Source organism: Colletotrichum orchidophilum (genome assembly GCF_001831195.1).
Source record: "Colletotrichum orchidophilum strain IMI 309357 chromosome Unknown Scaffold_109.1, whole genome shotgun sequence".
NCBI lineage: Eukaryota > Fungi > Ascomycota > Sordariomycetes > Glomerellales > Glomerellaceae > Colletotrichum > Colletotrichum orchidophilum.
This window is the reverse complement of record NW_019173065.1, coordinates 146,455-169,425: the sequence shown is the minus strand read 5'-3', so window position 1 is coordinate 169,425 and position 22,971 is coordinate 146,455. Positions and strand designations below refer to the sequence as shown.

The window sequence follows — 22,971 nt, the reverse complement described above, 5'->3', positions numbered from 1 at the left end:
ATTAATGTGCTGCAAAAGAGGGTGGACATGCACGCACGGCAGGCCCTGTGGCCCTCTTGGATGATCAAGTCTCGAAACAGAAGGAGTCAAAAACTGGACGGGCCGGGTCCACCTTCCAAGTTCCCACGATTCGGTCCCACGGTGCCGTCGGTGTCGGGGGGTCTTTTGTCAAGCAAGCGGCGGCCCACGGCACGCCCAATCTCTCCCTGCCGTGCGTGCCTCATTTCGTGCCATTTAGGTGCCTGAGTCGGAGAGATACGTTGCCATGACCCATGATTTTGAGCAAGGTCCCGCTCACCCTGAATGCTTCTGCATTCAGCACTCTACTTCAAGCATACGAGGAGGGTCAGAAGTTGCGACTACCGGTACCTTAATGTAGTCATGTTCATACATAGTAGACGTGGGGAGTGCGCGGCTGCGCAAAATCCGACGATACACTGAAGACCCCGCGCATACATACCTTACCACCAGGGGTTGTGCCTAAGAGCCAATTATACACGTCAATGTTTCGAGCGCCCTCATCATTGGACAATCCATGGCCAAGGAACTGTATCTATGCACATGGTGTCATGAACCTCGGTTTTCTGTTGGACCTTCCCGAATCATTCAGTGCTCATTTCTGCTGTATCTTGATCCAATAGTGGAATCCTACAAACTTGGAAAAAAAAAGGAAAAAAAAAAGAATAATAATAAGAGGTTGGTAGCGGAGCCCCAGCATCAAGGCAATCTTGTTCTTTGTGATTTAACTTGTATCCATAGGCTCTCCCTCTCAAGCTTCAGTACGGATGTGCCCAAGTCATGAAGCCGCCAACATATACCAGAGTAGGCCTCAATATCCGCAAGTCCCTCAGCACGAAATGCAAAAATACAACGTCCAACCTTGCACGGTGGCTTCATCTCCGCATTGCACCTGCTTTAGGGGCCGAGCTTGGGCAGGGAAGAGGCTGGAAGACCGAGGCTGGACAAGGAACTGCAGAATACATATACCCATAGCGTGTGCTTTCAAATCCTCAAGTAAGATCCGGGAGTAGGGAAAGGGCCGGCTCTTGATCATTGCCATTGCCCTATTACGGATACCTCACTTGTCCAAATCCTGTGCTCTCTCTTCTCTTGCCTCTCGGACTCTCCTGAGTCCTGAGTCCTTCCCACGGTTCAAGCTGTCTCGTGCCTTGTCCCTCTTCTTGCTCTCTCCACATGTCGCCCCCGACCAGTCAGTTGGTCGGCACCTTACAATGTATGCACCGGGATACGCCTCTTTGCGGCGCCGCGGTATGGTGAATTCAACCTGCAAGGGAATGACCTGACCCAATAATTTCTAGCGACCCAGACCGATCGAAGGTGCACTGCAGCAACTGTGGCCCTGCCAGGCTGGTTTTTGCCTCCATCTCATGTTTTTTCGAGTTTTGTTTATTTGTCTCCTTTCTTTTTCACCTTCTACTGCAGCTTCCACTGGTCTAGTAGGAGGTTTGGCTGCAGTCGGATCAGTCGTCTGTCTCCGTACCCGTTAGCTGCCTGTTGCAAACCTGAGGTATCATCAGCGTTTCCCTGTTCAGTCGCTCTCCGCCTTTTCCCGCCCATGGCAGGTGGCCCACGGTCATGATTGCTCCAGGTGCATTTGGTGTGGCCGAGTTCCTCACTTGCCTCATTCGCTCTCCCAAGCTGGGACGGCAATAGTGTGCTGTAACTTAGACTCAGCAGCTGCTGCCGCCATGCCGTGTCACGTCATGTCATGCGCGCTGCACTGCACTGCACTGCACCGCACCGCACCGTATCGTATCGCATCTTCTCTCGGACGCACCTTCACAGCAACAACTCCATCACGATGCAGCTAGTTCTAAAATAAACCACAACCTCTCAACAACAGCATCTTCCCTGATCCACTGGAGGCGAATCGCGGTATTCTCCGAGACACCTCAGCCACGGTAGACCTGGACTTGTCTCATTTGGGTCATCCACTCCCTTCCCTTATTTTGCAGCTGCCAAGCTGTAAAGCTATCCCGGATAGTCAGCCTTATTGCACGCCGCTGCAGTTTAAACACACATCACATCACCTCACATCTAACAGTACGTAAGTTCTCTGTGCGTCCGTGGCCATCAATGGCCCAAGATATTTCTGTGCAAGGGGAGCATATTGGCTCTGCGAATAGACTAGCTGAGCTGAAGCATTAGACTTTGCTGCGCCCTACACTCTCTCAGTGGACGACAGTGCGTCAACAATTGAATTATCCAGATGGACTGCAACGTCTCATCTGCACCGAGTTTGCCGCACTACGGAACCCAATTCTGACCTTACTTTTAACTTGGTTGGTTCCGTCACTCACGCCCGTCAGCACCAGCCCGGCTCCAGAACTCAAAATTTCCCTCATCTTTCTTCTCCAGGAGTCCAGAATGACAGCGTGGGCTGGTCGGTAGGAAGCTGGCAATTTTTGGGCTCCCGCGTCTCAATCCATCCATCTTGTCCGTGCCGTACCGTACTTTACCGTACCGCACCGCACCGCATTTTGCTTTGGATCGGGAGAACCCGAGTCACGACACATTCAGCTGCTGGAAGCTGCAAATTCACCCCATCCATGTTAATTGCTTCAGTAGCAACAATAACACCCTATAGCAGGATCTGCCCCACCGGGACGACTCGCCAAATCCGTCATATATGACGGACAAGACGCTTTATCCGGGAAAGGGCAATGAATGCATGGTCTAATCTGCAGGATTTGCCACAAAACCGCCATCGTCTCGCAATTTTCTTTACTGGACGCTGTGTCCTCCATCCTCCAGCGTCGAGGGTGTCCGTCGACAGGTACAATCATACGCAGCACCCGCATCTCATTTATAATCTTCCGCCTTTCTTGGAGACCTGGGCCGTCCGCTGCCGGTGCAGGGTTGCAGATTTCCCGTGGCAAGGCACGCCCCGAGACAAGGGGCCATACGACAGGCTTGAGCCCTGAAGCCTCTCGCCACTCTTCCTCCATTGCTTTTTTCCACACCCCACCGCGGAGTCGGTCATGGACTCACGGTTCTTGGGTCGGTCCATGTTGGGATCATGGTTTATGATCCGCTATGATCCGACTGCAGATTTGTTCCCCAATATATCGACCGCACTCAACGACCAAGACCTTTTTTCCAACTTTTTCCGAGCCCTGAACACCCAATACCGAGTGGTTGAAGAGGGACGTGTCGCCCATTTACCCGGATATATCTCCGCAGCAACTTTGCAGACCGGTGTGCGGCTTTTCCTTCCGTGAATCAAATTCCACAACAGGGACGGGATGCATCTATCCGTAGAAAAGGGGTTACGCCCTAGACAGGACCCCTCACAGAAGCACAAGCGCCTCACGACAGCTACGGCCCCAAGCCACCTATTCGAGCTCTGGCATTGTTCTTGTCCGGCCAAAGTGACCACGAGTACTCATGGCACGTGTTTGAACACCGAACTCGTACCAAACTGGGCGGAAAGCATGTACAAGGGAATCTGACAGGGTAGGGCACTGCGGAATTACACCCGCGAGCTCCGTGAAGCGAACACTACTAGTTTGTAAATCTTACCACGGCCGTTGAACCATCTGTGGTGCTCTGAATCTTTTTGACCACAGCCATTCTACGGTAATGGGCGTTGGCTTTTTGCTGCTCGCTGTTCGAAGCACCGGCAGAACGTCTTGCCCATTCGAGGGGTGACGCTCATCGGATGAACTGCCTATGAAAGCCTGTTAGGTCCAGAAGACAGTCATGTTTGGCGGCGCGGCGGGGCAGATCAAGTTTGCAAACCACAAACAATAAGACGGCTTGATATAGCCATCCAGCGTTACACGCAGTGATCAAACGGGCACAGCGCCGAACGAGGGCGATAATACCTCACTTGCTCATATCGTAGCAACTGCTAACCCCCAAGGCGGGAGGCTGCTCGCTATCATACTAACAAATAAAGAGACCCGCCGTCGACTCCCGTGGGCCCAGAGGAGAGTCCCAGACAATGCGTCCCATTTGCGTCAGGGGCGACTAACTTGGAGCTTCAGTGCTGGCCGGTAAGCCAGCTTCGAAGTACCCCTTTAGCGCTTTCACGAGTCCTCCCTCTCGGGTGGTTAAAAAGCAAAGCAATCATCATCAGAATGACAAGTTCAATCAGTCTTTGCTCAAGAACGCATAAATCATTGTATCGGGATAGCTCGAGAGATGAGAGAGATGCAACCGTGAACAAAGGACGCGAATCCACATTTGGTTAAAATGAATGCAGCCACTAGACGTATTACGAACGCCTTTTGTCCAGAAATCTATGGATAGCGCGAAAACAAAAAGGCCTATGATGCTTGGCATCTCTCCAAAATTTGCCTAGCCAGGGCCTAGAAGGATCGCAAACGCGGGGGCACGGAGGTTCATTCTCAGATGAACTAGGTAAAACCTTTACACATTGTTTTCTACGGTCTCCCGTCTCTTCCGCAGTTGGGCGAAAGCGGCCAGCGTTGGCTTCGAAGCAACCCGAGGTACCGGCAAGTGAGATGAGCAAAAAGGCCCTGGCGTTGTGGCTGGCCAAATGGACGTAGGTATGTTCACCAATCCCATATTGGCATTTGCTCCGACCGCTAACTTATCTAAAGGATCAAGCGGATGGCTGACACAATAAGGAAGGCGTTTTCAGGTTGAATCAACCTGTCTGGCCTAAAAGCATACCTTTGCCGCGACCCCCATGTTGACATCAGCCTACCATACATGAGTACCTGTGAGCAGGGAGTAGGAAATATGGACAACATCAAGGACGGCATGTCGACAGAGGCCCAACAATGCCTGACCAAGAGATCGGGGGGGGAAAAACCACAAAAAAAAAAAAAAAAAAACCACGGTCTCCTGGAGGAACATCAGAACACCGGTGTCAGACCTACGTCAGTCTCGGGCAGAAAGCCCTGGCCCCGAGTTCCTGAGAGTGACGACCAACCCATTTCCTGTGAAAGTCAGCCCCGTCATTTCTGGTGTTTCCTAGCCATAGTTCGTCGGTCGTCATTCATACCCAGTTACTATGGGGCCAGTCATATCTTGCTATGAGCGCAAAGACCTCTCGTAACATCTACTTCATGCTCCATGTTCAGGGAACTCTGATGTTGGTTTCTCTGCGATGTCCTCATACCCGTTCAACTAGGTATCTACTTTTCTACTTGATGGAGCTACTGATGTGACGGGACACGTGCTGCGGCCTCGGTGACTCAGCGCTTGTTGTCCGATGAGAATGCTCAACATCTGCGACCACACTCATTATGCGCTTTGATAACTCACTCGCACCCCGGACGACGTTGAGTGTACCGCTCTGGGATGTCATCTTTGCTCAGCTGTGCGTTCCTGGCCGGCTTGTGGTATACTTTGCCTCTTGAATCCCCAGCCAGGGTTTATTTGTTCACACCTCAAAGCCACGGTCACGGCACTAGAGTAACATCCTGATCTTCTCTTCGGAATTCGTGGTACAGCGTCATCCGATTTTTTTTTACAGATATTGATACGTGCGCCTGTCAATCTCCGACAGTTGTTGATGAACTTCTTTTCGGCATTGAGCATCATAACGGCCCCGTCCATATCTTGCCTCGCACCATAGTGGACGTGCGGCTCTTCTCGTCGTCCAGACCGAATCCCTCAAGGTTATGAAGTGAAATCGGCTCCGGCTCGTCACTCCTTCGTCTCCGTGACTGGAGGTTTACATGGCCATTTACAGGTCTCCCTGATCGACTCTCGAGATCCAGTTCTGAGGCATTCACAAACTCATCACAGAAGACTCAACGACGGCCGCTTGTGGACAAATTGAAGGGTTCGATCAAACAATGATCTGACCATACCCGGTCTGTAGATCCTACGGAACTGGACCTATGCAGCCTCAAAGTTCTTTCGCAAAGTTTCAGGCACAGCCCGCCTTTGGAGTTCCCGATCCAACGAGGGAATACTACTCTGGATTTGAATATCCAATCGCAATGGGCGTCAACGACATCACCCAGCCTCCTCTCCTGTTGCAATGCTACCAGCTTTGGGTTCCTTCTATGGGATTATGCGGGAGACTGCCAATGGATGCTACGCAAGGAAGAGACTATGTTCGTTGCCCCCTTGCGACACTGCGATGACACTGAGTGACATTTTTCACACACAACAGCCCGATTTCGAATGGACAGTGCCATGAGATGGACGGGCGCAAAGTTCTTCACGACCAGAGGCGTTCTTCCCTGGTGGTATGCGAACCAAGCGCTTCAGTTACTCCTGCTACGTCGGCGGTTAACATAACGGCTGAGTTGAAGTGGCGGCTAAAGCAGTCGGTACTTTGCGAAAGTCGTTGCATACAAAGGTCGTCGGACGGATTCTGTCGGCACTCTCCATCTTGCCCCGAGTCGAATGGGTTTACGCCTCTAGATCGACTCGCTAGATAATGGCTACCCTGGAGGACGATCCCATAGCCCCTCCTCAGTCGGCACTAGATTTCGGTTCTGAACCTTGAAAAACGCTTCGTGGTGACATGAAGTTGATTCGTTGCGCAAGACGTGAGCCAATTGAAGAAAGGAATCAAATGCGCGGGAAATATTTGCCGCTAGAGAAGTGTCACCGCACCTCTAGAGCTATCCATACGGACGTAAGATTCGACCAGGAGGGTGTTGGAGATGTTGGCGTCATCCATCTGCTGTGGCTGATAGGGGTCGCCCGTATGTGACCCTGAACCCTCCGTGCTGATGGCATCATCCCGCTTTTCGCAATGAAGATCGCAGCAGTTCTCTTGCTCTGTTCCGAATTGAAGATTACACGTCTCGAGGTCTCCTACCAGTCTTTGTCTACGAACACCCACACCCCTGGGAATACACGGTTCTGAGATTTGGCGCGGGATTGGAACCGAAATTCCTGAACCAAAGTATCTTTTCAAGCACAGACCACAACAATCTTGGGAGAGGACCGGATTCCTGAGCGAGTGATCTCCTGTACTTAGTCACATGACCATGCACGTGAGGGTATTATCAAACGTGCCCGGGCCGTAGGGGTCTTGGACCCTGCCGCAAGGGATGAATGGATAGTTTCAGCCGTGCTGTCAACAGATGCGTGGCTTAAGGGGTGAGATGATGCGAAGCTCATATCGTACCATGAACTGGAAATCCTCAATTATCTCATCAACGGAATAAAACATTACTTGTGTGAGATTGGTGGTGGAGCTTTCACCACGGCCGTCTCTCACTACAACCCACCGTATCCGTCTTACAAGCAAGGGAGCCAGTATCACAGAACAGGGAGAAACCGCAAGAGAGTCAAGCAAGCAACAGGAAAGACGATTGAGAAGAGAGAACAGAACATAATTATAATGGACGCAAATATGTCGACATCCGCTCTGGGTGAGCCACAACACCTGGGCATTGGCTTCTACCTGCTCCCCTTCGCCACGTTCCTATGCTTCCTCGTCCCGGTCCTCTACATTTTCCCCCCGATCCCGGCCACGACCAGCGACGCGCTGCGCTCAACTCACACCAAGATTGGCGTCTCGCCGCCAGAGAGCAACCTCCAGGACCAGTACTCCGTCTCTGGTAAGTCCGACAACACTAGCAATGCTGGCAATGCTGGCGGCGGCCCCGTCGCCCGGGTCAAGGCGCTCTGCGTGTACCCCATCAAGTCGTGCCGCGGCATCGAGGTCACACAGAGCAAGCTCCTACCCACAGGCCTCGAGTTTGACAGACTGTACACCTTTGCGCAGCTCAAATCCCGCTTCCCCGCCGCCGTGGACGACTCGGCCGAGGACAAGGACCAGCACTCGTGGGAATTCGTCACGCAGCGGCAGTTCCCGCTGCTGGCGACCGTCAAGGTGGATGTGTACGTCCCCGACGCGACAAAGAGCACGGTGTTCATGGAGAAGTCCTCGGAGGCGTGGATCGTGATGCGGTTCCCCTGGCGGGAGCCCGGGTTCAGGGGCACAATGCAGTGGGTTGCGGCCAAGATCCGGGACGGGTGGCGGGGCGTGCCGGAGATGGAGGTCCTGTTGCCGGTCGAGTTCCCTACCGATGGGGAGATTGCGGAGCGTGGGTACACCTACGAGGACGTGAAGGTGTGGAAGGAGATGGTGCCGGCGCTCAATATGGAGAAGGAGCTTCCGGGGGAGCTGAGCCGGTACCTGGGCGTCAGCAACAAGTTGGCGCTGTTTAGGGTCGATCCGGGGCAGCTGAGGGAGGTGTATCGGTGTGCGCCGAGGAAGGAGGAGGCTGGGTATCAGCCCATTGTTGGGTTCCAGGACGCTGTGAGTATTACCTCGTCTTTCCGCGCCCCCCTTTTTGTGTTGTTTCTTTCCTCTTGGGAGAGGGATCGGCCGAGAAAGAGGTTTCGCTGAGCTAACGAACCATTCCGGGCCCGGGATGAAAAGTATCCCCTGCACATCATGAACATTAGCAGTCTCCAGGACTTTGACGCCCAGGTGCCCAAGGACGACGAACTCAAGCAGACTGATGTGAGGAGATTCCGGTCGAACATCATTGGTAAGTGCTGCGTGACACAGCATGATAACCCCCACCCACCAGCTCTTTTGTTTTTTACACTCCCGGATCCCTCTGGTCTTGAAACCAGCAACATCTTTGGTTACAGAGCCTCGCTGACGGAAATACTGCAACGTCATAGTCTCTGGTGCGCCTGCGTATGACGAAGAGTCGTGGAAATGGGTCAACTTCACTCAGGGCACCTCCAAGGTCACCATTCCGGCAAAGTTCCAAGTCTCTTGCCGTACCGTCCGGTAAGCCTCACGCATCCTAACCCGCCGGCCCCGAAACCCCCCATCCTCCCCCCCACTCGGCCTCTTTCCATCCAAAGTTCGAACACGCAAAGTCGCGCACGAAAGTGACAGTACATGCGAACAACGTTGGCTAACGGACCTTCAAAAAGCTGCAAAATGCCAAACGTCGACCCGGTCACCGGCGCCCGCCACGGCGTCGAGCCGGACAGGTCCCTCCGCAAGCTCCGCGATGTCGATGAGGGCGCTCAGGGCATGGGGTGTCTGGGCATGCAAATGTGCCCAGTCTTTGAGGGCACCGACCGCGTCGAGTACATGCAAGCCTGGCTCGAGGTCGGCATGGACGTCTCTGTGCTGGAGCGCGGTGAGCACGTTTATATCAAGCAGTGAATAAGGGAATCTCTCGCCAATCTCACTCTAGAGAAAAAGCATTTGGTTGTATCGATGAGATTGGGTGCTGGGAGAGTGAGTTGTCTTGCTTGGTGACGGTGTGAAGGCATAATAGACTTAGACTTTGGGCCACAATCACATGCAGAAATGGGAGTACTGTAGGTTAGGAACAGGAAAAAAAAAATTGGATTCGTAATTTTCGCTCTCGAGCCTCCATTAGATATCATGCCATTACTCCCATAGTTCCGGTTCGTTTGCATAACAACCCGTCCGAACCCAGTGCAGAAAAAGGACAAAAGCGTGCTCCGTCGTGGTATCCATCCAGCCAACAAAAAACATCCATCCCACCCAGAAAACCCCCTTCAACTGCCCTTGCCTCCCTTCCCATGTAGCCTACCTAGGAGGAAGGAGACGCTCAAGGGCAAACAGGAAGCGGAAGAAAATCCCATCATCGTCATCGTCATCATGTCGCGCTCCAAAGCTGTTTTCAATACACCCGCGAGCAAAAGCTCACGTAAACCTGGCCAGTGCTTTACTTCATGTCGGCAGGCGTCAGCGCTTGAACCATACTGGTTCCTTCACTGAAGCGGGTCCGGAAGATGCGGTTGGCGTTCTGGAACATGCCATCCTTGAGCGAGACGACAATAAATTGCGAGCCCTTGAAGCGCGTCTTGATCAGGCGACCAATGTTTTGGGTGTGGGACAAATCCAGCGCGGCGTCAACCTCGTCGAGAATGTACATGGGCGCGGGCTTGAACTGCAGCAGGGCCATGATGAGGGAAAGTGCAATGAGAGATCTGGGTGGCGCGTGTTAGTTCGGATCCATATCAACCAAGGAAATAATGGAGCGTCTCCTACCTCTGTCCACCAGACAGCTCAGTCAAGCTCTGCTTCCACACCTTGCCAAGGGAGACCTTGACCTCGAGACCCTCGCTAATGGTCTTGCCTTCGGGAGGATCCAACTTGGCGAAACTGCCGGGCAGAAGCTCGTTGAAGATCTGGCCAAAGTCACCGTTGACCTTCTCCCACGTCTCCTGCAGGGCCTTCTTCTTGTAGTCGTCCAAGCTAACGATGGTCTCCTCAATCTTACGCTTGTCGCGGATGACCGTCTTCATCATATGCTTGAGCGAGACCTCCTTCTTCTCGACACTCTCAATCATGTTCATGACCTTGGGGTTGATCTTCTTCTTCATACCCTGGAAGCGGTCTGTGAGGTTGCGGAGCGTCGACTTGCACTCGCCAATGTTCTGGCCCTTGAAGTCGTATGGCGTTCCCGTACGACCAAAGTTCTCCTTTTCGTCAGCGATCCAGTCGTGCTCCTTCTCCATGTGCGCCACTGTTTGCACGGCCGATTGCTGCTCCTTGTGGAATCTTTCGACCTGATGACCAAGCTTCTGCTTCTCGAGACTCTCCTCGGCGATGCGGGCGTTCTTGGATCGAGTGGCATCTTCGAGAGCGTGAAGTTCATCATCGAAGCCATGGAGCTTGGCTCGCTCATCATCGAGCTCGGCCTGAACACCGTCAAGAGTCTCTTGGAGAGCGCTTTGCTGTTTGACGAGATCCTCAATGTCCTGCTGTTGGGCCCTAATGGCAACTTCAACTTCCTGCAGCTGTTCGCGGGCAGCGGACAGGTCGCCCGAGACTTGCTCTGAGTCGAGCTGGGCGCCTTGTACTTCCTTCTGTAGAACCTTGACTGAAGCAGTGTTTTTGGTGAGGTCGGCTCGCAACTTGTCCAATGATTTCTGGAGCTCAACGAGCTTCGCATCCTTGTTGTTGTCAAAGTCCTTCATGTCCTTCTCAATCCGCTTGACGTCAGCGGTGGCTTCGGTGTGCCTCTTCTTGGCCTCTGCAGTGTCGTTCTTGAGCTGGGAGATGGTTTCTTTCATGTTCTGCACCTCCTGGATGATTGAAGAAGAAGAGTTGCTGCTAATTTGCTCCTCGCCAAGCTTGATCTCGTGGCTCTTCAGATCAAGCTCTTGCTTGATCTTGCGGGCGTGGTCAAGTTTTGACTTCTCACTCGCGATCGTGAGCTGGAGCTGGTGCAGAGAAGACTCGGCCTCCTTGAGTTGACGCGTAATGTCGTTCAACTTCTGCAGGGTGACAAGTACGCCGCTGGAATTGGGGGAGCTACCACCGGAAAGTGTACCTGAGGGGTCATAGGAATCTCCCTCGAGGGTGATGGACCTCATCCTAACATTGGGGTCAAAGGTCACCTTCTTGGCTGTCTCTGCATCTGCGCAGATGAGAGTGTTGCCAAACACATACTCCATGGCGGCGGAGACCTCATCGTCGTAGCCGACGAGTGACAGGGCCAGATCAACCTTGCCTGGCGCAATTCTTTGCGCAGTCGCGATGGCCTGAGCTGAGGCCTTGAAGGCGGCGATCTTGTTCAAGGGGATAATGGTGACACGCTTGCGAAGCTTTCCGCCCTGGAGCAGTTGAGTGCCAGTAACCTCGGAGTCGACCACAACATTGTAAAGACGACCGCCAGCGCAGATCTCGAGCGCCGTACCGGCTTGCGTGTTTTGCTTGTCGAGCGTGAACAGTTGAGCAACCAATCCCTTGACCTTTGATCTGTCAAAGTTGGGGGTCGGGTCGGCGTAGTTGAAGTCAATGTTGGCGACCTTGCGCTTCAAGCCGTCTGCCTCCTGACGAAGGCCTCGAATTTGTTGCTGCAGAGACGACTGTTTCTGGTACAGCTGCTCTTCCTGACCGGGCTCAAAGCCCAGTCGGCCCAGCTCTTTCTCAAGCTTCTGCGCTTGTGACCTCAGGCCTTCGAGATCCCTCAGGAGGTCGGCATTCTGTTCCTTTGCCTTCTTGGCTCGCGGCTCTTCCTCCTTGATTCGCTTTTCAAGATGGGCAATCTTCATCTTTGCTTGCTCCTGCTCGGTGACCGCTGCCGTCGCGCGGTTCCTTGCGTCTTGGAGCTGGCCTTGATAGCCGCTTTCTTGACCATCCTTGGATGCGACACCAGTCTGCAGGGTTTGCAAGAGTTCCTCCTTGGATTCGGCTTCCTGGCTTTGCTTCTCCAAGTCATCCTTGGCTGCGTCGAACCGGGCTTTGATTTCATCGAATGCTTTGGTCTTTTCTTGCAATGTCGCCTCCAGTTCCGCCACGTTCTTCTCGACTGCCGTCTTTTTCTCTTTCTCTTCCGCCATGCTGGACTTCTTCAAGTCCATGACGGTGGCAAGTCTGACCAGCTCGTTCGAATGCTTCTTGACAGCGTCCTCCAAGCCCTGCGCCTTTCCTCCTTTCTTCAACTCCTTGTCGCGCTGAGCCCGGACTCGCTTGACATCCTCTTCAAGATGGGATATTTCGCTCTTTAGTCGTGCCGCAGACTCCTCAAGGTCCTTTTGTCTTTGTTTCTTGCCTTCCAGGTCTGCTGCCGATTGCTCAAGTTTTTCCTGACACCTTACGTAGTCGTGCGCAACAACCACTCGTGTGAGGCGCTCGAGGTCGTTCTGAGTTTGTTGAAAGTCGAGGAACGCACGCTTCTCCGTCCTGAGCTTCTCGAGTTTCGGCTCGATCTCGTCGCGGAGTAGTTCTGTGATTTCTTGCAGCTTCATCTCTTTCTTGGCCATGGTCTTTAGCGCCTTGTCCCTTCTATCCTCGAACATTCTCGTTCCCGCGGCTTCCTCGATCATGGCCAGAATTTCGACCGGCTTCATGTTGAGGACCTTGGTGATTCGGCCCTGCATAATGAGGAAGTTGGGATTGTTGATATTCAGCTGGACAGACTGAAACAGGTTTTGTACAGTCTGTTGTTGAGCTCGGTGTCCATTGATGAGGTATTTGGAGGTGCCGCCGAGGACGATTTGTCGAGTCACACTAATGGTCGAATACTCTTCGAAGCCGATTGGTGACTTCTTCTTATCTCTGTTGTCGAAAACAATCGTAACACTCGCTTTAGTCACACCGGCTTGACCGCGCTTGTAGATAAGATCCTGTTGTGAATAGCATCAGCTTCGCCGGTCACCAGCAGAGTCAACCACGACGACTACGCACCTGGAGGTTTTGCGCTCGGACTGTTGTCATGTTCGTAATGCCCAAAACGAAACAGATGGCGTCCAAGATGTTGGACTTTCCGGAACCGTTGAGACCGGTGATCGAGTTGAAGCTTTCGTCCCTGTATTGTGTGAGCTCTTGTCCCCTCGCAGCCAAGGCAAGGTGTTTGTTTACCATCCCGAAATCACCGTTCGCACGGCATACGACTTGAAGCCCTGAATTCGGTTAGTATCGTAAAGTCAAAAAAAGAGCCGTGATCGCATACGTCTATAATAACCTCTATGACCCTCATGCTGCAGTAGTTAGTGGTTGTCGATGGTGTTGCTGAGGACTGTTGTCAGTGTCAAGGTCTTTTTGTTTACTTTCGATCGGTCGCGTTTCCACTTCACCCCCCTTCCCATGGAAGGTTTGGACCCTCCCGCACTCCCGCCCGATAAGACCCTTATCGGCGACAAGACACACCGCGAGTTTCCCGCAAGCGCGACTGTCAATCTGTGATTGCCCCGGCCCATTCAGCCCCATGAGCTTCTGGCGCGCTAAGCCGGATTTGGACTCGACCAAAACATTGGGTTCGCAATGCAATTCAAATCCAGGTCCATCAACACCACTACACATCCATTCAGCTTTTGTGTGCTTTCCACTTTGTGCTTTCCTCCCCCTTCTTCCCAAGCAACTACCTTACCGCACTCATCCACGACATTCCGAACTCGATGATCAGCTAGCATTTCTCTTCTCTTCCATAGCGACACTCTTGCGCGGGTCGCGATCTACCCCTCACAATGGCGACGATGCGAGGAACGCGTGTGCCTATTGGCTCCGCATCATGGGTCAACGAAGAACGAACTACAGCCCTTAGCATTGTTCAGGCAGAGGCAGAGGAGTTCTCTTTTGCCGCGAGAAACGAATTTGACTGGCTTAATGAGCATATGGCTGGGGTCTTCAACGAGAACGAAATGTATGGTGACCCCTGGCCAACAGCTCTATGCCGACTGCTAATTATCTTGACAGCAATGTCGCCGAGATATTCAAGACGCCTGGAAAGCTTCGAAGCAAAACGCCTCGAACGGCGCGTAAGATCGACAATGGCGAGCCTCGCATCGTGAGTATCCTCGTCCCACGCGCGCCAATATTCGCTAACAAGGCGCAGCCGCTATCAGATGTGTTCTCTTCAACTCCCAACGGCGCCCCGAACACTTTCACACAACATATTACTCGTGCTACTCCCAATATCAACCCTGGGCCATCAACATCATCGCCTTTGATCAATAGGAATATTTCGCCTTTCAAAGCTGCCCCCTCCCCTAGGCCAGTTTCGAAACAGCCCGTTGCACTAGCCGATTCCGGATACTATGGCAGCCAGGATGTCGACAATGTGGACAACGAAGAAGACGACGATGACATGGACGTCGACCTCATCGAAGAGGAGACCCAGATTGGCGAGCCACGATCTAGCCCCCCAAAGACGGCTGGACGAACCGGCCATGTCGCTTTCGAAACGATCGAGCAGAACGCACCTCAGAGCCCCACTGAAACACGTACTATGCGCTCCCCTGAAGCAACTTTCCAGACTGCCAAGGAGGAACAGACTACACGGGTTATGCAAGATGTTACCGTGGAAGCCCCATCTCCAGCCTCCTCAGCCTCTCCCAGTCCGGCCAAGGAAGCTAGGACGCCCTCACCTCCTCCTGTGTCACCCAAGCCTCATTACGCGATAAAGAGCGCGTCGCCCAACAACATTTCACCTCAGAAGCGCTCCCCAGCAAAGCAGTCTTCGCCGCGATCCTCTCCTATGCTTGGAGCTGCACCATCTCCCTTGCCCGAGGCTTCGCCTGCTGCCGAATCACAGGATGATGTGGATGTCCACATGGATGACGATACACGATCACCATCCGACGACGAATCGAGCCCGATCCGCCCAGTCAGGAAGAGTAGCCTCAACTTTGCTTCACTTCCTGCCAGAGAGCCTCTGAAGAACAAGAGCATCGGGGCTCGTGTTTCTAGGACCAGCCATTTGGACATGAATCGTCAGAGTTACTACGGCAGGCAAACGGGAGGAAAGAGTCTGGGTAACAATGTGGAGATACTTGGAGACTCAGATGACGAGGAAGGCAACGATGACGGAATGAGCATTGATGACTCAGCTGAAGAGACAAAGGAAGCAGACAACTTCGCTTCTAACCACAACAAAACATATACGCAACGACTACAAGACCAAATTAACTTACTCGGTAAATCCCAACCGAACGCAAGCCGGCCTTCGAAATCGATCCCTAGCTCAGCGGTTGCGCAACAGCTTGCGCAGACGACTGCGGCTCAGTCAGTTCCAGATGTCAAGGTCGCAACACCCGCGAAGAAGTCTACGGCACCGCCGACTCCTGGAGCGTTCCCGGAAGATGATGAAGAAGAAGAAGACGAAGTGGAAGAAGATGACTGGATTGCGCCTCCCGTACCCGCGAAAGATACGCCCGTGGCTAGTCCGCGACCGCATTTACCTAAGAGTTACACTGCGGACGTCATGGAAGGCATCGATGGGGCAGACACCATCAGCGGTCCTGAGTTCGCTTTGCCTAAGCAGCGACAGTCTCCTGGTCGCTCGGGCTCCCCTAAGCGGGCACCTGTCATCCCTGAGCGTACTACCAGTGTCTTTGGGCATAGCAAATCTGCCTCCGTTTCTGTCTTGCCCGATCTCTCCAAGGATAAAATGGTTGAAGACCTGTCCCCAGCCAAGAAGCACATTTCAGTTTCCAACCCTCTTTCAGCTGTGCCAGAGGACGGACGTCCGGAGACTCCCCAATCGCCTACGCGGAGCTTCCGGGATAGTCCACTGAAGCAGGTCAAGAATAAGCTGTCTTCAATTCTGAAGAGCTCCAAAGGTCTTCTTGCGAGCAGTGCGGCCATCAGTGCCGAGGGAAAATCTTCGCTGATGTCACCTTCCACCACTCGATTTGGCATCAATCCTGGCCCGTCTACGGACTCAATTGTTCCCCAGTCAGTCACTGCGGAGCCATTGTATCCTGATCTTTCCAAACGCATGGCAGCCGATGCCCAAACACTGTCCAGTGTGGGAAGCCCCGAGAAACCTGTTGCGCGGAGAACGCGGGCTTCTGTGGAGAAGGAGAAGGAAGACAAGCGAAAAGAGAAAGAGGTCAAGTTGATGGCTGATCAGATGAGCAAGCTTGACAAGGCTCGTGCAGATGAGCGGGAAAAGGCCCGGACTTTCAGCAAAGAACAGGAAAAGATTGCTGCTATGGAGAAGAAGATTGCTGCTCAGAAGGAGAAGGAACCTGAACAGGAGCAGATCAAGGAGGTTGAACGACCTGCTCGGACGCCGGCCCCGAAGGAAGCACCCAAGCCCACGAGAACTAGCCCTCGCAAGGCGAAGGCTCAGGCTGAGGCTGATGCTTCTGTCCAGGCTTCACAACCAGAGAAGCTCGACGTAGAAATGGCTGAAGCGCCAACCCCAAGGCCGCCGCCGTCCGCTCCTCGTTCTGTTGGCCCGAGCCAGACGGCCAGGCAGCGGGAACTCCGGCGTCCGATGAAACCGACCAAGGAAGCACCCAGCAAGATGAAGCAAGCACCTACCGTGATTCGCGTTAACACCGGCTCGCAACACTCGCAATTCCATCCCTCTAACAGCACATTGTCGTCAGGCCTGCAAGAGACCCTGGGCGCATCGGTCAAGTCCAAGTCGAGTCAACCAGGCTCACACAGCAAGCAGTCTCTAGCGAGTATGAAGAGTTCTGTTTCGTCCAATGGCCGACCAAAAGCACTCGAGCTTGCTGCGAAGCGAAAGGAACAAGAAGAGCGGGAAGCTCAAAGAAAGAAAGACGCTAAGCTCGAACTTGAACGCAAACGCGCTGCTATTCAAGAAGAGGAGCGCAAGCAGGAACTCCAAAGGCGACAGGAGGCAGAAAGACACAGAGAGAGGGAGAGGGAGCAAGCTGAGGCGAAGAAGAGCGCACAGAGACAGGCCGCGATTGAACGTGCCAAGCAGACGCGAGCACCGCCACCTGCTGTGCGCTCTCAGCCTAATGGTCCCCCCGACTATACCGCCAGTCAACGTTCCGATGGCCAGCCTCCTCGGCCTCCGTCCCGGATGAACTCGACTGCCCATCGGTCTCAAGAGGATCGACCGGTCAACGCTGTTCTCTCAACCGCTTCGAAGCCAGGCTCGAAGCGTCCCCTGCCACAAGATAGCAGGGAGGACACCGGTTCGCGCAATCCTCCTACACGCAACGGGCAATCATACCAAACCAAGGAAGCCAAGCGTCGTCGTACCAGCGATGACTTTGCTGATGAGCTTGACATGGACATTCAACCACCCAACATCAAGGGCCCTCCTGTTCGCCCTCCGTCAGTTGGTTTCAAGAAGGTTAGTCACATAATGCCGATTGCAAGCGACGGGACCTTTACTAACGTTGATCATCAGGATATGCCTACCAAGTCGATGTACGGCTACACCAACGCACCCCCGAGTGCGTCCAGGGACTTGTTCAAGTCCACCGTCACCGCCCAACACCACAGCACAATTAAGTCAGCGAAGCAAGTGGATATGAATCAATTTGCTCAGGGACACATTCCATTTGCGCCTAATCCAAACCCTGCCGGCCCGGCCCACAAGACACCGGCGCGACCCATGGGTGCTGCAAGCACCAAGTCTACTGCGAAGGCCACAAGATCGTCGCCTCGGTTCCAAGATGGCGAAAAGATTGAGCTGCCCGAAATTGACACAGACGAGGATGAAGATGATGATGACTCCCACTTTGGCGTCGCCCCTTGGGCTGATTCACCTGATCTGAGACGCGCTCTCATGCGACAGGAAACCATGAACCCCGAAGGCATCTTTGGGCCTCCGCGTGCCCTCAACATGGAAGAAGTGTTCAGCAATAAGGAAAGATGGCACAAGTTCCGTGCGCGCACGTCCAGTGCCAATTGGAGTGGATCGGATCGTCTAACAGAAGACGAGATCCGGAAGGATCTTGCAGCTCGCGACAAGCTGCGCAGAGAGGGTGGTTGGTCCTATGAGATGAGCAAGGACTTGATGTGAGAGTCGTCGCAGGCTTGGCGTTGGTTTCGGTGGTTGGGTGACAACTGTGTTGGTTACACATGCGAACGAGCTCACGAAGGGACATATTGAAGCAGATCATACGGCTGCTCAGATGGCAAAGCAAAACCTGGTGTATTCTTCAGTCTTGCAAGGAAGCAAGAAACTTTTATTGCGGGCGTTAGGCAGCATAAGGCATACAATTATGACCGTGTTAATATTCAGCAAAATGACGGTTTCGCATGGACTTGAAAGCTACATACAATTTCACGGGACGACAGTTGCGTGCTGAATATGATTTCCAGCTTTCATCTTTCATCCGATTGCAAGGATTAGAGGCGGGTGGTCTTGGGCCGGGGTCGTGTCATCCTCGTCGGCAGGGCAACTGGCCCCGGACGCTAAGACCCCACCAGCCAGGATTCGACGCGGTCGAGTGTAGTTTAACGCGCCAGACCCTTGTCACTCTCCAAATTTCCCGACAGTAACCTCCAACAGTCATCAGCAGCTGCCAAAGCTTCCACCATTTTCTTGACTCGGACTCGCGAAACGAAGCTTTCTTTGTCCTGCATCGGCGATTACTTCGAGAATGGGTGCTAACGACAGCACTGGGAGCCGCAAGCGCCCTCGTGCTATACCCGCAAAACAAGATCAGAGTATTCCATCGACCTCCAAGAAACGGAAGCTAGACGCCAATGGCAATCCTATTGCTGCTTCTTCTCCGACAACACCCAAGACTACTCCCGCAGCCAATTCCTCGGCTGTTAAAAAGTCTGTTCGCAGTAAAATCACGTCTTCACCCATCTCAGCCTACGATGTGCCAGACTCCCCTGAAGACAACCCGCCGCGTCGAATCCGCAATGTCAGGAGCGTTGATAGACCGACTGCCAAAGTTCCGATTCCCCCTCGACGCAATGTCGGCGTCGACATTTATGACATTCCCTGCTCCGACGACGAGTTGCATTCGAGTCCGAAGGAGCTGAATTCGCAGAAGACGAGCCCCACCAAGCGAAAGAGCAGCGCCGTGGTCGACGAAGAGGTGAACGAGGTCAATGGAGAGAAACCGACCGAGAATCCGCTACCTCGAAAGGGGAAGAGCTACAAAGTGATGGGTCAGGATGAGAAGGTTGCTACGACAGAGGAGTCTGTTTCGCAGATACGATCAAGTGGACGTCGTAGAACTCTGACAGCGAAAGCTCTCGAGCATGTGGAAAAAGCTGCGAGTCGCTCTGCCACTCCGACTTCTCACGCGAGATCTTCTGCCGCTGTGAATGACGCTCCAGAGTCCAAGAAGGCTACGGGGAAGACAAATCGCAATGTGTCCATGCCTCTAAAAGGCATTTTGACGCCGTCCAAACGGGACGGTACGCCGAGGAGGAGTAAGAGCGTAGCGTTTGACTCTGCCAGTGCTTTGGCTCAAGAGGAGGTATTTTTCGAAGATCTTCCAACCAAGTCTGGAGGGAGCCGGAAACCATCACAGAAGGTGGTCGCGGCGAAAGCAGCAGTGGCGAAGACAGCGAGGTCACGAAAGGCGCCTCCAAAGGTCATAGATGAGGAACCACAGGAGGAAGAAGAGGTGGCACCGGAAGTCGAGACACAAGAAGAAGAAGAAACGGAAGCGGAAGAGTCAGAGGCGGCGGAAGAGGAAGACGATGACGTTTGTTCGATATGCACAAAGCCCGATTCCAGGCCTGGAAACAGAATTCTGTTCTGTGACGGTTGCGATAAGGCGTTCCATCAGAGATGCTACAATGTCCCCAAGGTTCCCCGGGGAGACTGGTACTGCAACGACTGTGTTGGACAGAAGCAGTCGCGAGCAGTGGCTGCAGACGAGGCGGTGAAGACTCCCAATTTTGCGAAACATCTGAGCAATCTGCAGAGAGTGCTATTGGACCGGTGTACTGGTCGCCGACGTATCAAGTTGATTGACCAGGATGATGCCTACGAAAAGGCACATCAGCTGGTAGAGCAGACCGTACTGGCTGGGGAGGGCAACTCTATGCTCGTAATAGGAGCGAGGGGTTGCGGCAAGACTACGGTAAGTCACCAAGTTTTTGGCCCTGCGCCGGTGCTATTCTAATGTAAAGCAGCTCCTCGAGAGCATAGTCGACGATTTGTCTTTGCAGCATAAGAAGGAATTTCACGTCGTGAGACTGAACGGATTCATTCACACCGACGATAAGCTGGCTCTTAAGGAGATTTGGCGGCAGTTGGGCAAAGAGATGGAGGCGGAGGACGAGGCCAATGCTCGGGTTTGTACCCAACACTTTGACAAACTAGTGAAGAAGCAACTGACAGTGTTGCAGTCAAATTATGCCGACACAATGGCTTCGCTACTAGCCCTGCTATCTCACCCGTCAGAAATGACGCAGGCGGAGGAGGGAGTGACCTCACAAGCGGTTATCTTCATCATTGATGAGTTTGACATGTTTGCAGCACATCCGCGCCAAACGCTGCTTTATAATCTGTTTGATATTGCACAGGCACGAAAAGCCCCCATCGCGGTGCTGGGCTGCACGACGCGGATGGACGTAGTAGAAATGCTGGAAAAGCGCGTCAAGAGTCGATTCAGCCACCGGTATGTCTACTTGTCGCTTCCGAAGAGCTTGCCAGCGTATTGGAAAGTTTGCAAGCAGGGCCTTTGCGTAGACGATGAGGACATGGACGTCGAGAGCATAGATGTTAGTGTTGATGGACACGAAGCTTTCCACGCAAATTGGAAGGCTATGATTGAGGTATGTTTCCAGCACAGATTACAAAAGGGAGATTGGCTACTAATTCACCTTACGCCAGGTCCTATACAAAGAGAAGGGATTCCAAAGTCTTTTGCAATACCACTACGCGACATCAAAATCCGTCGCGGCATTCCTATCAGCGTGTATCCTTCCCCTCTCCGCACTCTCGCCTACATCACTGGACCTCATCATTCCACCGTCGTCAAACGGCCCAGTCATCTCCCTCACGCCACCAAACTCCAAACTCCACATTTTGTCGTCGCTCTCGGAATTGGACCTGGGCCTTCTCATCGCAGCAGCACGGCTGGACATCGTCGCACACACAGACACGGTCAACTTTGCGATGGCGTACGACGAGTACGGCTCGCTGATGGGCCGGCAACGCGTACAGTCAGCCAGCTCGGGCTTGCTGGCCCTGGGCGGCGGCGTGCGGGTGTGGGGCCGTGGTGTGGCTGGCTTGGCATGGGAGAGGCTTGTCGCTTTGGGGCTGCTGGTGCCGGCGGGCCTCGGGACAGGCCGGGCTTCGGGGTACGGCGGGTTGGAGGGCAAGATGTGGAAGGTGGACATGGCGCTCGAGGAGATTCCGACGGGTTTGAGGTTGAATAACGTGTTGGCACGGTGGTGCAAGGAAATATGAGCATGCGCATCACGCTTCGATGGGCCCGGGATCCCATTTCCGAGGCACCAGTTATGACCAAGGCAATACACCAATATCAGCCATTACGTGCCTGTACATTTTCATCTCTTGAGAATCTGGAATAGTGATAGTCAGAGGCGAGGGAACTGAAACGAAAGCTCAACGTCTGTTGGCGGTCTCATTACCACAACTATCCAGGCTTGGCGCCACATGATTTAACGTGATATCAAGGTTCGCTAGGGAGACGATCCGGCCCAGCGCCCGGTCTACACTACTTCGTCCCGAGCTCCTGGTTGCTTGTTTGGAATCAAGCTATGCAGTCTGCTTACTGTAGGAGGCAGGTAGGACGTCAGTGGGCAGTGAATTTTTGATTTGCTTTTTTTTTTTTTTTTTTTCCCTTGCGGTGGTTTACTGATTAGTGATCATGAGAATGGTGTCTAGAATAGCGTCAGATGCCACAACTTTGACCCAGGTGATTGGAGACTGTAGAGACTATTCAAGGTACCATGACGAAGCGGACCCTTGATTTTGGTTTGCTGTCAATAGCCGAAAGTCTAATTGGATAATGGCATGCTGGCATCGGCAATTCATCATGTAACGGCCGTATCGACGTCGGACGCGGGGAAAGGTTAATAAGGCACTCGGTGTATCCCTTTCTAGCGTTTGTAAATAGAAGACATTCTGGAGATGGTGTCAGGTCTATGTTCCGGGGTATCGGGCAGGGTCAAGAAAGGAAAGACTGGGTATATGCAGGGCATGATGCTGGCAATGGGGACATTGCAGCCTGCATCAGCATATCGCGGACAGTGGATAGAGTACATGATGTCACGACATTGGCAGAGAGAGACCTGAACAAGATGGAGAATGATCCCCTTTCGGCCGGGATTTGGGCGATCGTCAAGAGAAAGTAGAGAGGGGGCGGCTAAGGTAGGGCCAGGGGTTGCGGTGATCTGGCGGGATTTTCGCGGTCGGGAGGAGTTGTCGTGAAACCTTTGATCACCAGCGTGGTAGGTGCATTTGTGTGGTTTTGCTGGGGGTCAGTCAGGAAGAAAAGCCACCGCTTCAGACATTAAACATGATGTCGGACAGCAGGATGGGGATAATCAAATGCGGTTAGCTCTCAGTCTGTTTGTGGACTCATGTATGTAAGAAGACGGAAGTATCAGCAGTAACCCAAGGTGCATTGGGGATCTGTTTATTACTAAGAGCGCTTAGCGCTGGCGGCCGCCCAGGCAAGGTAAGGATTTAACGACGTTGAGTGACGTTCCTTCGGGCGGCCGCGTGCCAAGAGGTGTAAGCCCGCCATCCCCAAAAGGGGTTTTTTTTCCCCCTACAACTTCTCAAGTATTTATTTGTATGCCAGCTACCGACGCCTGGACATCATTGGACACTTTCCGAGTGAGCAGAGCCAAGCTTTTCCGTCGAGGCACCCGTACCCAGATGTTCAAAGGTC

General features: G+C 53.2%; 5 protein-coding genes across 5 annotated transcripts; 4 read left to right on the top strand and 1 right to left on the bottom strand.

Moving 5' to 3' along the window:
* Positions 1-5,840: 5,840 nt before the first annotated feature.
* On the top strand, positions 5,841-6,089 carry CORC01_10763 (uncharacterized protein; the record flags this gene model as incomplete). The annotated part of the gene is made up of 1 exon (XM_022622390.1): positions 5,841-6,089. One exon carries the CDS (start codon positions 5,841-5,843, stop codon positions 6,087-6,089), a length of 249 nt encoding a protein of 82 aa, XP_022471140.1.
* A 1,214-nt stretch (positions 6,090-7,303) lies between these two features.
* CORC01_10762 (MOSC domain-containing protein) lies at positions 7,304-9,100 on the top strand (the record flags this gene model as incomplete). The annotated part of the gene is made up of 4 exons (XM_022622389.1): positions 7,304-8,227; positions 8,351-8,462; positions 8,602-8,713; positions 8,863-9,100. The coding sequence occupies 4 exons, from the start codon at positions 7,304-7,306 to the stop codon at positions 9,098-9,100; spliced, it is 1,386 nt and encodes a 461-aa protein (XP_022471139.1).
* A 532-nt stretch (positions 9,101-9,632) lies between these two features.
* Positions 9,633-13,397, bottom strand: CORC01_10761 (RecF/RecN/SMC N terminal domain-containing protein; the record flags this gene model as incomplete). Its single annotated transcript, XM_022622388.1, has 5 exons — positions 9,633-9,897; positions 9,959-13,044; positions 13,106-13,226; positions 13,280-13,320; positions 13,371-13,397. The coding sequence occupies 5 exons, from the start codon at positions 13,395-13,397 to the stop codon at positions 9,633-9,635; spliced, it is 3,540 nt and encodes a 1,179-aa protein (XP_022471138.1).
* Positions 13,398-13,884: 487 nt separating this feature from the next.
* CORC01_10760 (inner centromere protein) lies at positions 13,885-18,152 on the top strand (the record flags this gene model as incomplete). The annotated part of the gene is made up of 4 exons (XM_022622387.1): positions 13,885-14,060; positions 14,114-14,204; positions 14,253-17,477; positions 17,535-18,152. The coding sequence occupies 4 exons, from the start codon at positions 13,885-13,887 to the stop codon at positions 18,150-18,152; spliced, it is 4,110 nt and encodes a 1,369-aa protein (XP_022471137.1).
* Positions 18,153-18,735: 583 nt separating this feature from the next.
* On the top strand, positions 18,736-21,518 carry CORC01_10759 (PHD-finger domain-containing protein; the record flags this gene model as incomplete). Its single annotated transcript, XM_022622386.1, has 3 exons — positions 18,736-20,184; positions 20,237-20,881; positions 20,940-21,518. The coding sequence occupies 3 exons, from the start codon at positions 18,736-18,738 to the stop codon at positions 21,516-21,518; spliced, it is 2,673 nt and encodes an 890-aa protein (XP_022471136.1).
* Positions 21,519-22,971: the final 1,453 nt, after the last annotated feature.